The 17,298-nt window shown below is 32.5% G+C and overlaps 1 protein-coding gene across 1 annotated transcript in view; it reads right to left on the minus strand.

Moving 5' to 3' along the window:
- Positions 1-17,298, minus strand: part of LOC107451605 (spermatogenesis-associated protein 22) — a 46,431-nt gene that overhangs the window by 22,791 nt on the left and 6,342 nt on the right. The window contains exons 2-4 of the mRNA XM_016067760.3: positions 14,853-15,071; positions 3,804-3,873; positions 1,295-1,505 (exon numbers count right to left, since the gene is read on the minus strand). Coding sequence (XP_015923246.2) covers positions 1,295-1,505; positions 3,804-3,873; positions 14,853-15,071 — 500 coding nt within the window. The remainder of the gene's footprint in view (positions 1-1,294; positions 1,506-3,803; positions 3,874-14,852; positions 15,072-17,298) is intronic.

The raw sequence follows: 17,298 nt of genomic DNA on the forward strand, positions 1-17,298 counted from the left end.
TTTTTTTTTTTGCGGACTGTACAGTGCGCAAAATAAAAAACGGACACCCCAAATTACTTTTGATCTAATGATGAAATTTTCCCGTTCTAGGACTCAATCTCAATGTCTCGAAGGGCAGACTTCAAATATGCTACTTAATAAGTGCAGACGATATTTCACGTCTCGAAATCAGACATAAAAACGTACTTTCTCTGAATAAACATACCGTTTCTTCGACGGATTTGGTTTTCTGACCCCCAAAATATAAGAGGTAGCAGCAATCTGGGAAACATGGTATTCATAGTTTGGTCAAAGTTAGATATGTTACGATTTGCTTAATTTACGTCATTGTATCGCTGTTTGCCTTTCCCTTATTTATTTTAAAAAAAATTTATATGTAAACATACACTTATACGAGCTATCAGTTTTTTTATTGAATTTTTAAAAAATCATGTTTTATTAATTTGTAATAAAATTAATGTTTATCAAAAGTAATATGTTTTTTTGTTAGAAAAATAAAATTTTAGTTATTTGAGCCACACCATCAAAACACTTTGCTTTCATATTTTTCTACTTATTTACATACACAAATTTACTCAAAAATGAAGACTTTTGTTGCTAGCTGAAATAAAAGAATGCTCGTTCAAGTACTCAAGCATGAGGCTGCTCGTCAAGACGATACCAAATGAATGATGAAAAAAAAAAAACCGCACTGTTTATAATGAAAATATTTAAAGATAATTAATGGGAGAAGAAAAAAGACTTCATGTTCATCAGAAAATCATCCTCGACGGTTCATCAATTGCCGCATATCGTTGGGACCAAGGACATGCATTCAATTACGGTATTTCTAAAATTCATTTTACTCGAGACATATTATCTCGCCTTGATGCTTTTGAGTTTTTTTTTCGTACCAAATAACGCCGATTCTCTAATAAATAATTTAAGTTTTGTTCCTCCTCGGTATTGCACTGGAAATTGTATTCTGCTATATATATGACTATATATATATGACTATAGGTATATGACTATGTCTGTTACCACAATTCCGCAGCTGCCCCTGTTTCTCTCATTTTTTTCTCGTCAATGTGCATTTTCTTGCTTCTAACCTGTTTCCGTGTTGTCGTCTTGACGAGGAGCATTGAGTTAAAGCGATTAAAACGTGTCAAACTTTATTTCATTTCAAATATGACCAAAGGCATACTTAATTAGAGGATTGGTTTTATTTATGTACACAGTCAAATTTGTAATGAAAATCTTTAGTTACTCATGTCTGAAGCATAGAGAAATAAAATGTACTAAAAATATATTTTACCTGAATAACATTGGAAATCTTTTCTTTTTCATTTATTTTGTAACCGAATCCGTTGGCTGTTTCTGCGGATAAAATCGTCTGTCTTAACGGAGTTGTATTAATCTGCTCGTTTACAAATTTTGCAGGCTGATTTCTCTTGTAGGCGCTGTAAGGATCATTAACAAAACTCTTTCCTTCACGAATTACATCCGTTGGATATGGAAAATCATTTCTAGAATAGAAGCACAATATGACACAGTTTTGTCTCTATGACACATTTTTACGATATTATTATGAATCTTATGACACATTTTGTCTCACGGATCAACCAACTTTAAATACGTATGTTTTCATTTAAAACTGGAAAGAAAAAAATTTAAGTCATAACACATGGATTGATTATTACAGAAATATTATATTTTCGCATAAAGTTTGTTTTTACATTCTTATTTTAACATTTATTTGTTTAAAAATTTACAATACCCTTGAGTAAATCCCCGATTAAGTAATTGCTATGGGGCATTTTTCAAAATCATTTTCTTGATAAATTTAAAGTTATTTGTGGTAGTTATTTCATTTCATTTGTGGTTGTTATTGTGGTAAAGTTATTTATGGTATTCTACTTATTGTACTCATTGAAAGAAGTCTTATTAAAACCCATATCAACACAAAACAATGAAAACATTTTCATATAGTAGGTAGACATGCTATGGTAAATTAATTTTTTTCACTATTAATTATTCTAAATTATTTGAATGGTAACTACTTTAATGTGCTCGTTATTTTTATGCAAGTAAAAGTTAAAAATTCAACACAGCTACACTTTTTTTAGCTTCATTTAAATGTCATATTCCCAATATCATACTATAGAATTACGACAGTTTTTGAGAGCAACCAAGCTAGTCAAAGGTTGCTAGCCAATCAAAGTGAAGAATTTATTTACGAAATAAAAAATTTTGGAAAAGAAAATGAAATTTTTTAATTTAATGCGATTAAGATACAGTCTATTATCTAAAGAACTCCACCATCCAGACGTTCTCTGCTATTATGGAGACAAGAAGGAGCATATATTGGAAAGTCGGTCTCTCCATACTTCCTTCGCCCACCACTGTCAAAACTTGTAGGAAATGTTAATGCGCCATCCCTATTTGAAACAGTAAAGCCACGTTGCCATGGTCACCAACAGTGCATCAGACTGCTGACAAAGGGAGTTCTTTAGATAGACATTCTATGTCCCCAAGAAAATGAGGCTTACATGTTCGTTTCTACCTCGTGACACGCATTTACTAACAGTGGAAAACACTAGAATTATGTATTACATGAATACTAGAATTTTTCAACCCATGACTTGAAATTTGACCAATGGATAACCAGTGATTGCAAAAATGCGATCATATTTTTTTTTATGTACAGTGGAGCGCCAATTATCCGAACTGCTCGGGACCGAACGGGGTTCTAATAATGAAGATAGTAGGAAAGTTGTTTAAAATCTAGTTTAAATGATTAATATTTATACACTAACTTCCCTTCACATCCTTTCCAGACTTTGGACTGGTAGTATTATCTAAAATAGCTCTGGCGTGTTTAAATTTTTTTTCTCAATTTTTAAATATTTTTTATTTATTTATTTATTTATTTTAAACTTTTTTTTTTCATTTCGAATTTTTTTAAAATCATATTTTAGCTTTATATAAATTTTTTTGTCAATTACTGATTTTACCGCATTTTTCTTTATTTTCTTTCGCACTCCAACCATTGTAGACTGTCAAAATGAAACTCCCATTCTTGGAAGAAAATTTTCAGTTGAAGAGGGCTAAAGGGGTATGTAGGTTTAACTGTATAACAATACATGTATGTATGGTTACTATAAGAAATCTGCTAAAAAAGGTTGCAAATTAAATATGGTATTCAGATGTAGAGGACATTATTTATTCTTCTAAGTTTAGAAAAATTTTCGATAAGTTAATTAGTATTCTGAACTTAAAAACAAAAAAGCGAATTCTGACATAGTTCGGATAATTGGACGTTCGGATAATAAGGGTTCGGATAATCGGTGCTCTACTGTATTTTTGTTTTCATCAATTTAAATATATAAGTTGACTGGAAACGGTTTTCCATAAAGCTTATAATGAAAGTAAATGTGACTCATTTACTGTTTTAAAATTGTAAAATGGTTTATAAACTTAGCCTTAAGATTAAAGCTTTAAATTTGGAATAATAATCAAAATAAAAAATAAATAAAAGTAAACGCCTTTAACATAGGGATATAAAATATTTATTTTTATTTATTTAATTTCATTAAAGTAAAATAATGACATCGTTTCGATATTTTCTTTAGAACGTATTGTTTTCTCATATTTACCAAAAGTGTTTTTTTTTTAAAGTTACTTAAATTTTCAAATAATTAAATTTACTACCTTTATTAAGAAAAACTACTTTTCGTTAAATGAAAATAATAAGCAATGAAACAAAAAAGTCATGAAAATAGCACGTGAATTGTGAATCACCTAAAATTGCTTTCACTACTTACTTTCGTTTTTCTTGCAGAACTTTTCTGGATCCTAAAATGTTTTCATTCGTTTCAAAAAACTCCTCGGCGGCTAAACGAAAACTTAAGAATTAGATTAAAAAAGGCATTATAATTGAATGCTGTATTCTTTGCATATACAATAGCTTAAATTAATTTTAAAAATTCAAGCTCCCAAGGAATTTCTATACATATCTACCAAGTACCTATGTATAGAAATACCTATACCAATATACAGGTGATTCTCAAAATAATGGAATCACTTGTGAATAAAAGGGGTATTTACGAATTCGCTTCATAAGCATTAAAATATAATCTTAGCTACCAGTTTTTTTTAATATAAGAAGTGCATATATTAGGTGGTATGAGAGAGCTTTAGCAGAGGGGCCTCCCTGGCCGAGCGGTATCGCCGGTCCAAACGCTCTGTTAAGCGTGGAGGTAGCGGGTTCGATTCCCGCCGTAACCCTGGACGTATTCTTTGTGATGTCTTTCTCTGAATTGTTCTATCTGTATTTTCTACTTGACAATGACTTATAAGCCTATATTGAGCACACAAGTCAGCAAATGTATGTAATCTCAATAAATCAAAGCTTTAGCAGAGGTGTCTACGTTTTGATTTTTTGTCAGAAGCGTAAAATGTCAGACCTCACAGATTTCAGAGATGCCAACTGCTCCGGACACGCCAAAATAATTAAAAAACGGTAAACAACTACAAAGTAATTTTTGACTATTTTTGGTTGCTTTTTAAAAGGTATAGCATGACGTAAGTATTATAAAGTGGTGAATTATATAAGCCTACGAATTATTTAGAAATAGTGGTGGATAAAAATCTACTAAATTGAATTTATTAAACCAAGAATCACAATTGATAAACTATCACTTTAAAATATTTATTTGCTGTCAGGAGCAAGTTGGCATCTCTGAGATTTTCAGAGAGACCAAATTTTAGGAGCCCGACTAGTTGGAGCAACAGTGGCCGAAACATTCCACCTTTTAGGCGTTTCTAGAAGTACGGTGTCTAAAGTCTTGACAGCATACACACAGCGCGGAAAGACAAGCTCAGCAAAGCAAAATGTACGGAAGGAGAAGCTGAGTGAAAGAGACCGACGAGTATTGAAGCGGATTGTATTGTCTAAAAAGAAAACAACTGCAGCCAAAGTGACCGCAGAGCTCAATCAGCATCTGGATTCTCCAGTGTCAACAATTACAGTTAGGAGATATCTTCATAAAGAGAACATTTACGGCAAAACAGCAATTCCCAAGCCATTTGTCACAGATGCAAATGCCAAACGTAGTGTAGAGTGGTACCACAACCACAAAACCTGGTCGATTGATAAGTGGAAGACTATTATATGGTTAGACGAATCATCTTTCACACTTTTCCCCACAACAGGATGGGTACATGTCTGGAGAACACCTGCACAAGCGTATGATCCTGATTGCCTCCGTCCAACTGTCAAGCATGGAGGTGGATCAGTCATGGTATGGGCAGCCGTGTCGTGGGTTTCTGCTGGTCCAATCGTAACTCTAAAAGGAAGGATCACTGGGGAGAAGTATAGAGAAGTTTTAGCTGACCAGGTCCATCCTATGATGCAAATTTTGTTTCCTGCAGGAGATGGAATTTTCCAGGATGATAATGACCTTATTTATGCAGCCAGAATTGTCCAATCATGGTTTGATGAACATGAGGATGAAGTGGAACATCTACCTTGGCCCGCACAGTCCCCAGACCTCAATATAATCGAACCGTTGTGGTCTATTTTAGAGCTTTCAATCCGGAATCGATATCCTCCACCGGCATCTCTCACGGAACTTTCACAATATCTCCATGAAGAATGGTACAATATTCCTCTAAACCAGGGATGGGCAAACTTTTCTGGTCGTGGGCCAAAAATCTAGAAAAAAAAGTTTGGTGGGCCGAGTAAAAATTTCGAAAATAAAAATTCTAACTTCTGAAATAAAATAAAGTCAATTCATCATTGAACGTATGGCACTGTGCATCAACTTTGCATTTTTTAGTTGCCATTTTGGGAATAAAAATGTTTACAAATAACTCAAAAAGGCAGTAGCCATTTCATACATTTAATAATTTCACCATTATTTACAATGACGTTGCATGTGTGCAGCCTTTTCATACGCAGTAAATTATGTTAGAACTCACTCCGGAAGAAAAATCCGCTCGTTGGAACTTAAAATGCGTAGTAAGCCTCATGTGAAGTACAATTCACCTATATTAGATTCCATATGTCTGCTCCTCGAGAAAGACAAATACTAGTTGGAGCTAATCTACGGCTTTTCTATAAGGAACTTTTGCTTTCAACATTTTATCAATTGAAGCTGTTAATGCTAACTATTTTAATTAATTTATGTTTTGTAGAACAAAAATAGAGAAAGTAAAAAGTTAAAATTCGGTCCGCGGGCCGGATAAAATCTGCCGGCGGGCCACAGTTGGCCCGCGGGCCGTAGTTTGCCCATCCCTGCTCTAAACACTATTCAGAATTTGTATGATTCGATTCCTAGGCGAATCCAAGCTGTTTTACATGCCAAAGGTGGTCCTACGCCATATTAGTAAAGGATTCCTTCAAAATCTAGGGTGTTTCCATTATTTTGATAACCACCCGTATTTACACTTTCTGTATATCGAAATTCCTATTACTGTTATTAGTTGTATAGATACTGTGTATATACAGTACCTATATGCAGATTATAAAAAATAGGTACTCTGCCTAGTGTATTTTTTAAGGGTCCTCAAAACTGATAAGTAGCGTGAAAATAACAATAAAATTAATATTATGACATTTATTGAAATGAAAGTGTGGCTGTTAAGAAAAAAAAAGTATAAAAACTTAAGATAACGACTATCGACAAACACAGTTTATTTATTTATTTATTTAACTGCCAATTTTTTTGAAAATCTATTATTTAACCTACTTTAAACATTATTTACATAAATCAGAATGTTAATTAATGTGAAGTTAATTAAATACACGCCGTATCGGATATCAAATTTGTTAAAATATAATTTTTCATATCTACATCTTTAATCTAGAGAAAAATTATTATTATTTTATGGACTAGATTTATTATAAGTTTATGTATTTTAATGTTATGTTTTGTCTATTCTACGTGACTCCGTGGTTGACTTTGTGTTAAGTAGGAATTAAAGTAAAATTAAAGTAAATCTTTCTTTGTGAAAGAATATAAAATGTGTTACTTAAGAGAATTTATATTTGACGGGCTAGAATACTCGAAATAAAATGAAAAAAAGAAAAAAAACAGTTAATAACATAAGCAAATGTCACGTTTCGACAGCCAATCGGGATCGAGGCACACGTTGACGTCACTTGCAGGTATCTAATTTTTTTAAATTATTTTTTTAAGAAATAAACAAATGCAAATATTATTTAAAGCAGCTTAAAATTTTATTTTTTAGAAATAAATATTTCTTTTTTGAGAAAATTAAATATTAATAACTATGGCATTATTTATTTATTTTGAAGAAATACAGTTCATTTATTCCATTTTTCTACAAATGGTAAGAAAAGTAGTCATGTGAAAACAGTTACTCACAAAATTAGACGTGGTTTAAACAGAAACATCGCATAAGCATGACCCAGTAATATCCTAAAATTTATCTTTTGTGGCAATCTCTTCCAAATAAGCATTCGCTTTATGCGTAATTTAGTTACATAACATATTTACATATATAAATAAAAGAACTTAGAGATGGGTGAAACTTTGTCGAAAATATCCTCCGTATTACGTTTGGCTTCTGAAATTTCAGAGAAAGATATTCAAGATTACACGAAGTTGACTTATCTGAAAAGAAATGATATTCTGAATGCTTATAAGATGTTTAAGAAACTGCCATCTGATGATCGTTTCAGTGACGAAATTTCGTCGATGCTTACTGAGGACGTTAAAAATGCATTATCGGAATTGCGGGTAGGTTTATTTAGCGACCGAATCATGAGAGTATTTTGTGGTCGCAAAAGAAGAATGTCATTTGAAGAATTTCTTTCGATGTTATCCATTTTCAGTGACGCTTGTCCACAACATGTTAAGACTGAATATGCTTTTCGAATTTATGATTTTGATGAAGACAACTACCTATCCGCTGACGATCTTCGTGGGTTGCTTAATAGACAGTCCGGAGATAAATTAAATCATGAGGAAATTAGAGTTATTATAGAGAACATTTTCGAAGAAATGGATGAAAAAAGAACTGGATATATGTCTATATTTGATTTTAAAAAAATGATTAGTCATTGTATCAGATTTTCAAGTAGCTTCCGGTTCCTTTCTGTTAGATAGAAGCTCTCAGTTTTTGTAGTAATATACCTTTGTAATGATTTTCAATAGTTCTAAAGTCCTATAAGGCTTTTTGTGGTGACTATCCACTTCAGAAAACAGTAAGAAAATTGCCAAACGTCACTGCGGTAATTAATGGTGGTAATAGACATACTGATATTGTAGTTAATCATATCTTATATACTGTACTAATATAAATAATATAGAAATATATTTTTTACGGTTCCCCCAAAACGGATAAGCATCTTTTTTGTTCACCTTCAAAATAAAATTATGTTGGAGGTTTAATAATAAAAAGTAATGAGTCGTAAAAAGCTGAAATAGTTAATAATTTTTTATCATCTTCCATAGTCTTTTCGGGAGTTAATTCTTTAGATAGGTAACAGACAAAATTCGGCAAAAATCACCAAGCTATTGTTTTCAACTCATCAACAATGCGTCTCATTTACTGTTTATTTATTTGACCCCTGTTAAACTTTTGTTTCATTTAACTTACGCTTATGCAAATAAAGTGATACCTATTGGAAATTCACAATAGTGAAAAGAGAAACTTGGCAGCAATTTTGGCTTAGAATTTTTGTCCGATTAGCAGCTAACTTATACCCCTTCTATGCTTTGCATAAGTGCAAGATTCAGCTAAAACTACCAAACAATTTACTAAGTCCTTGATCCAAAAAATAAATAAATAAATAAAAAAGACACATAATATTATAGCAAAATGTATTAACAAAAAGATTTGTACCATCATATATTATAAATATTATTTGGTAGTACACCATTCATATAAACTAGGTTTATCGTTTTTTAATAACATAATAATTAAATATTTTCTTAATAATTATGAATCTTATTTATTTAAAGCAGTGTTTCTCAACGATATTTTCAATCCAGTATGAAATCATTTATATTTCACACATTGCCTAGGTATTCTATATAATGCCGGATGCTATTTAGGTTAAAGTATGAAATAAACGTCCTGATGAGGTTATTATGTAAATGATGTGCATGTTACTGTGAATGATCGAAATCGGCGGTTGTTGACTTTCACCGGTGAATGTTGACAATCACATAGTCGCTTTGGTGAATGTCCGAAATATTTATTACATCCGATTTGATATTAATTTATTCGTGGATATAATTACATTTATTCGACATTTTAATACTTACTGACGATAGATTAGAAAAAACATCAGTGTTTGGAGTATCGGGCAAATATATACCGGGCAATGATACTTGACCTTAAAAAAGCACCAGTGTAGGGTATACCGGTCAATGTATACCGAGCAGTGGCACTTAACTAGACCTAGTATATATTTCGGACATTTACCAAAGGTCTAGTCATGCTAGGTCAAGTTAAGTGCCACTGCCCGGTATACTTTTGCCCGGTATATCCTACACTGATGTTTTTTTAAGGCTCAGTGCCACTGCCCGGTATACATTTTTCCAAAACTCCAAACACTGATGTTTCTTCCAATCTATCATCAGTAAGTATTAAAATGTCGAATAAATGTAATTATATCTACGAATAAATTAGTACCAAATCGGATGTAATAAATGTTTCGGACATTCACCAAAGCGACTATGTGATTGTCAACATTCACCGGGGAAAGTCAACAACCACCAATTTCGGTCATTCACAGTAACATGCACATCATTAACATAATAACCTCATCAGGACGTTTATTTCATACTTTGCCTAAATAGCATCCGGCATTATACATAATGCCAAGGGAAAGTATGTAATACTTCTCATATTTTATACTTTGCCTAAAAACGTCAGGCACTATACATAATGCCGGCCTTTCATACTTTGCCGGTAACACATAGATCAGATCAGTAACAAGATTGCCTCTTAATTCGAGTCTCAAGAAAACACACTTAATTATTCTTATTTTTAATTAATAAATAAGTTTGTTTTTAAATATATTGCGCAGTACTGATACAATCCCAATCATAAATGTAAACATGTATTTTATTTTTCAAGCTTGTATTCCCCCTTTTATCTAGCCCCCGAGGAGAGCTGTCGTACAGATTTGAGTCATTTTTATTTAAATTATTAAAAACTATCGTTTATTTCTTTGTTTAAAATATTAAAATCATTATTTACTACAAATTTAGTGATCAGCAATTTATCAAAATATATGAATTTTATAAAATGTTAAGAGTTTAACATAAAATCTCGCATACATAGCGATAAATTACCAAAAAGCAATCAACTTTAATTTCAAAAATGCAGAATGATAAATCTAGTTTGTTAGATTTCTTGTCAAATTGAATTAAAGCCGTTAACACGCGTACTCTAGGATTCTTGTACGTAAGGCCCTGATGGATTACCTGACTCCAGTATTGTTGCTGTCGCCGATCGCATGGGTAAACAGTTGCCATTTTGGTGACTAGTTTGGGCGGTGAAGTGCATTGCGTCCGATCTATTATTTCTATTTTAACTTTTTTCTTTTTAACTTTCTTAAATACTTTTAAATTAATATTGACAGGTTTCTCATTTCTGTGTTCTAATAATTTAAAATTAGGCTTTAAATTATATCGTTTACTTAATGGAGATCGCAATGAAGGACGGCAGAAAGTACGGCTGCATAAAATTTGCAGAGATAAATGCACTGCAAACCAAAACAGCAGATAATGTGAGGTAAGTTTGAAATGAATTTATTTATTAATTTGTTTCAAATTTTACATGATATCATTTATTAATTAAGAAGAGTAAATATGTTTCGCTTTTTCTTAAAATTAGAAGTTTAGTAAATTCAACTGTATTAAATATATTCTCCAGAAAGAAATGAAAATAGACTACAAATATTGTTAACTTAAATAATTATTTCGTTAGAAATCTTTAAAAATAGATTTCAATAGCATTTAAATAATTGAGTTTTTGTAATCAAATTAAAAGTAAATGAGTGCAACATATAAAATATTTTAAAACTGAATTTAAAATTGTTACGTTTTAATAAGGTAATCTAATTCCTATTCGCGATNGCAGGTAAGCGTCTCATACAACAACGCCCCCTATAGTTCGTTGCGATCGCGAATTTAAAATATTATTTTATTTATTTTTTTGTTGTTTAAAATATTTCATACATTGTTTTAAAATTTTGTGACAGTGCAAAATAAATTTGATATATTTAATAGTCAGACTTTGACTACGATTTTTTTTTAAAAATATTCATTATTTATTAAACAGACCAGACGTTATCTATTTCACTATTGACCGTAACAAAACTCCCATTTACCAATTATTGACTCTTTCATGTCATGCTTTAATTTTAAAGTATCTAAAAAAGTTAATATTATTTTAATTATATATAACTACACTACTGGCCATTAAAATTGCTACACCAGGAAAGAATGCAAATAACTGAATGATATTTATTGGGCACATACATTATAGTTGAAAGAACAAGTGATTAAATTTTCAGGATATTTGGATGTGTAGATCCTGAGGAATCAGTACTCAAAGCAGCCTCCCCTGGCAGCAATAGCAGCAGTTATTCTCCTGGGCATCGAGTCGAACAGAGAATGGATTGCATGGACGGGTAAGGCATTCCACGCAGCTTCAACATTATGCCACAATTCATCGACCGTAGTGACTGACGAGTGGTGGCGTACCAGTCGTTCGGCAACCATTAACCAGAAGTTTTCAATTGGTGAGAGATCAGTAGAGCTTGCTGGCCAGGACAACAGGCGAACATGATCTGTGTCAGTGCGGGCAACATGCGGTCATGTATTGTTCCGCTGAAACGTAGCGTTACGGAGGCCTCGAAGACAAGGAAGAGCAACTGGCCCTAACACATCAGAAATGTAACAGCTGCTGTTCAAAGTGTCGGCAATGCAAACAAGAGGTAATCGAGACGTGTATCCCATACCAATACTCCAGGTAAAGGGCCAGTATGACGATGTCGAATGCAAGTTGCCAGTGGGCGTACTCCACGGTGTCGCCAAGCACAGATGCAGTCATCATGATGCTGTATACAGAACCTGGATTCGTCTAAAAAGACGACATCATGCCATTCCTTCTTCCGGGTTCATAGTTGATCACACCATTGGAGGCTCTCCTGCTTGTGATGCAGCGGCAAGGGAAGCCGGAGCCATGGTCGCCGTGCTGACAGTCCATACTGATACAAACATCGTCGAACTGCTCGTGCAGACACTTGTTGTCTTGCAAATGACCCCATTTGTTGACTCAGGTTTCGTGACGTAACTGTACGATCCCTTAAGGCCATGTGGATAACATGCATGTCTTCTCGGTTGTTAGTGATGGGGGCCCAGTAATATGCCGCACGACGTTCCATATGACCGTCATGAACCCATCGATTCCATATTCTACTAACAGTCATGGGATCTCGACCAACGCGAGCAGCAATACTTCGATATGATAAACTGCAATCCCGGTAGGCCACAATTCGACTTCGATCAAACTGAGACACGGACTGGTAGGCATTTGTCCTTCTTACAAGAGGCATAACAAAAACTTTTTTACCCAAGAACAACGCTCAAATTCAATTTCTGTTAGAGGAACTTCCTGTCAAATCTTTTCTGTTATACATATTGTATATGTCCCTACCACCGCCTGCTTTGCAGGAATGCGCTGATAAACTAATTATTTGCATACCACAACATGCCTTATCCGTCCTGCAAATTTCACGTTCGTGGTGTGTCGCCTTCCTGGTGTAGCAATTTTAATAACCAGTAGTGTATATTTAACTGCATTTCTTCACGATACATTTTAATATAAATTTTTGGAAATGATTTTAGAAAGTTATTTTGTTATAGAAATTGTCTTGAACAATACATGCATTATTATTTACCATACGATATTATAAATACTCAACTAATATATCTCAATTTTAGTGAGTCTATATAAGTTAAATAGCTTTTACTGTTATTTTTGGAATACCGATAAGATGACGATAAGATAATACAATTAAAGAAATGATTATAATATTTTGAAAAAATTTAAAATTCTTCCAAAAATATTAATGTTGCTTAAGGGAATTTGTTGGCTTAATATTAATTTATAATTTAAAAAATTAAACAGCAATTTTAAAATTTTTTTTTGCAACTATGCACACATGCACAATAACATATATGTATATTACATGTTTTCTTATACGGTAAAAACTATATATTCGTACAAGATTTCAATTTGATCGGCGAGCTACAGAAATTTCAGTGTAATTGACGACGAGCGAGACGCTTTGATTATTTCTGCTTTAAGCTTAAAAAAAATGTTTTTTCAATCGTAATCGCAATTTGTATTGTAAATAGTAACTCTATACCATTAAAAATATGTAATTTAATTAACATATATATTTCTTATGGGGCACCATAAAACTCGGTTATTTCTCTATCTATTGGCAACAAATGAATAACAAAATCAATATCTATAGTATTCATTTTGTTGGGTTGTCTTGTGAAATAGTTTAAGTGTGTTAAAAAACTAGTTACACGTTCAAATTTATTTAGATTCGTTAGGTTGTCGTAAGTAATAATTTAAGCAGTGTTGAAAAATTAATTATACGTTAAGTATATATTAAGAATAACTGTGAGAAATAAAAACTTAGTTATGAAGTAATTATTTAGATTTATTTTCGAGCCTTTCTGAAATGACTGAAGACATTTTAAGTAAAGAGCGTGTTTTGGTGCAGCATACAGTCATATCAATTATTAGTGACGGAACTTGCCTTTTTCGAACAATAGTATTGCATGTATATGAAAGAATACTCAAGTTATATCTCGAGAACTGCGTGATAGAATGTGAATGCAATGGAGCACATCACATAGGGATGAGTTTTCTGTTTATCTTATGGAAGGGATAAAAAAATTTTTAATACTTCTTCCAACTATACTGAAATGTCCTGAACTCATACTTACGGGTGTTTAAGTAATTAAATGGTTGCAGGTCGGATTATAAATTTTAGTACTAAAATTCAATACACAAATAACTTTGTCAATATCGTGGACATCTCTTGATTGTTGTTGTAGTTGTAGTTCATTTACGTCGCACTAGTTTTGATTAACAGTAGTTTTGACTACAATTTTGATCCACTGCAGAGGGGATGGCACCCCCGCTTCGGTAGCCCAACGACCTGCAAGCGAAGTCGAGCACTTTACGGTAAAACAGTTTAACGAGGACCCATACAGCACACCCTCGGTCCCAACACAGACTGATCCAAGTGGTCACCCACCCGCACACTGACCGCAGCCAGTGATGCTTGACTTCGGTGATCTGCTGGGAACCGTGTCTTAACGATCAGTCCACTGCGGGACGGTGATCTACTGGGAACCGTGTCTTAACGATCAGTCCACTGCGGGACGGACATCTCTTGAAAAAAGTTAAAATTGAAATCAAAGAACCTTTACGAGTACAACAGCCCAACGGTGAAAAAAGTTGGTTAATATATGGTTTAAGACTAATTAAGGTGTTCGGATTGGAGGAATAGTTTAAAAATTAGGATATTTAAATTCAGTTGCGCAGTGCAATCGGCCTGGCTAACATTTATATGTTGCTTAAGATAATTCTGAAAGGTGTCCAAGGTATCCGCAAAAGGGGGCTAGTTATTTAATAAATAAATAAAAAACAGTTTTGTTAATAACTTTGGAATCCTAATGGCTTCCGGCAGCAAAGAAAAACGATTTATGACATTACATTTTTATGTTACATAAAGAGAATAGAAAAGGAGCATTTGTTTGAAACCAGTATTTAAATAAACCAAAATCTTAAAAACGAACCCCATGATTCGTTATCCATCATTTCAAAGCCAGATCCATAACTTTCATCCTCGTTTATACCAAATAGTGCTTGATTGGATATAATGGGAGTTTTCAGTCCATTGGGAATTCCAGAATTCCTCAAAGTTGGCATTGGAGACATGAAACGAGATTGCATACGAGGAATATTCTGGTTTCTAAATGTGAAAGCATTAGAATTTTTAGCCACAGTTGTTGAACCTGTAAAAATTCATTTAGCAAATTTTAAAAAAGTGAAAAATTAAGAAATTCGTTAATCAACTTCAAAATCACAGAATCATTATGACAGAAAATTAAAATTGTAGATCTCAGAAGCAAGAGAAACTTAGCTTAGTTTAGCAAAGTTGTACAACATCGAAAAAGTATGTTAGGAAAATAAAATTTTATTATTATTCCAATTAATTAACGCATATAAACATAAATTTGTTTCAAATTATTAAAAAATTTTGAAGTCTTATATCCCCTGCAATGCATTTCGATGTGTGCACCCCTATTTATTTGACTAACATTAAGTCAAAAAACAATTTTTCTTCAAATCTCGTGCAGCATGAAGCACATCTCTGGAGTAACAGTTTCTGTTACGACCCTGATAGTAAAATTTAATCAATCTGCTGCATTTATATACAGAAATTCAATTTTTTGTGTAACCCAGGTAGAGTCAGTAAATTTGTTATCGTAAATTAAACTTTATATATGTTATGTATGTACTAATAATTGCATATAAAAGAGGTTGATAAAAATTATAGTTCCAAAATTCATGTAGTTTAAATATATTCTGCTGTTTTTGTTTCTAATGTCACTTGCCACACTAGCAAGCCTGCTTAGTGAAACCGAGCAAATTTAAGGGCAAAGGGTGCGTTTCTTGTTTTTCAGTGGCGCCATCTATGGCCAAGAATTCGTCTTCAGCCACACACGCGTCACACCCGTTTATAGGGCGAACCCATTGATACATCCATTCATTCATACACAGATCGTAATTTTTGACCTAGATCAGAGAATGATCGATCTCCAATCCAGTACCCCCAGAGGTATTGATTTGTTATAGGAACATGGAGGACTTTGCGACTCGACAGATTTAACGTGCATCAGTCACCATTTACTACACGGGGAGTCTTCGGCCGGTGGAGTTCGAATCCATGAACTCTCGGATATGGGCCCATTAATATATTCTATATCAATACAGCACTATTCTAATTTTAAATTTTCATTATTTTTCACAAATGTTATCAAAAGTATTACATTTATGAATTAAGATTGAATAAATTAGCAGAAAATTAACCGGAATTTAAAAAAAATTACCTTACATACCTGTAGATTATTTTTAGCTTCAGATTTCAAATAATTTTGTACAGTTTCGAAAATCTTTTAAAAAAAACTTCCTTAACTGATATGAAAAGTAATCTGTAAACACCGTAAAAATTTGTAGCGATCGTAACCGTGCACCATTGTTGCAGCGATGATTGCAGCTTTGAGATGGCATGATATTAGCCATTGTTTTACTGTAATTCTTGTGAGTAATTAAAAAATTTATATTTTCTTACTATCAACACCAGAATTATTTCCTTTTATTTAACTCTTAATTTTAATAAAACCCCGGCATTCTTTCTTCGACTATCAGATATTAAAAAATGTTAAAAGTTTTGCTCATGCATTAAATTATAGCATGCGCTTAAACTAATGGGGAAAAAATTAAGGCTATTAAAATTAGAACTGATATTTTAGTTCTTTAATGCATAAAGATTACAAACAGAGATGTTTCTAACCCTAGTATTTTAAAGGTCGTATAATTTTAATATTCCAGTTTTATCAGACTTTTATTATGCGTTCTTAATTAATTAGGACAAATATTTTGCTATAAACGAAAGTAAATTACACTTTTCATCCTACAGACTTATGAATAAACAAGTCGGTCATGCACACAGATTGAAAACTGGTAAAAGCACTTTCACTTGTTGACCTAGAACTCTATAACCAGCAAAGGTGAATTCTAGTCAAGGTAAAATGAGACGTGTCATATTATTAGCAAAGAGTTTAAGTTATGAATTTTTGTTTGAAAAAATGTTTTTACTTTCTGCTAAATACGGGGAAATAAAAATATGAAAAAATGAAAGTTTATGTATGTATTATAAACTCATTAATTGCTTATTCATTTTCGAATATGATGCTTAACCATAAAAATTGTAGAATGTTTATGTATGATCTATAAAATCATTAATTACAGGTTAACTTCCAAATATGATACTCAACCATAAAATTTGTGGAATAAAATATTGTCGGAGGTAAGATTAGTAACATCTGTTTCGTTAGTTTAAAATCATTTGTAAATTGTTATTAATAGAAAATCGAAGCCCTTTAATGATTGTTCAGCTTTTTCTTTTACCAATTTCATTTAAATTAAATTTTTCTTTCAAAAATAAATTGATGTTTT

This window comes from Parasteatoda tepidariorum, chromosome 9 (assembly GCF_043381705.1).
Source record: "Parasteatoda tepidariorum isolate YZ-2023 chromosome 9, CAS_Ptep_4.0, whole genome shotgun sequence".
NCBI classification, from domain to species: domain Eukaryota; kingdom Metazoa; phylum Arthropoda; class Arachnida; order Araneae; family Theridiidae; genus Parasteatoda; species Parasteatoda tepidariorum.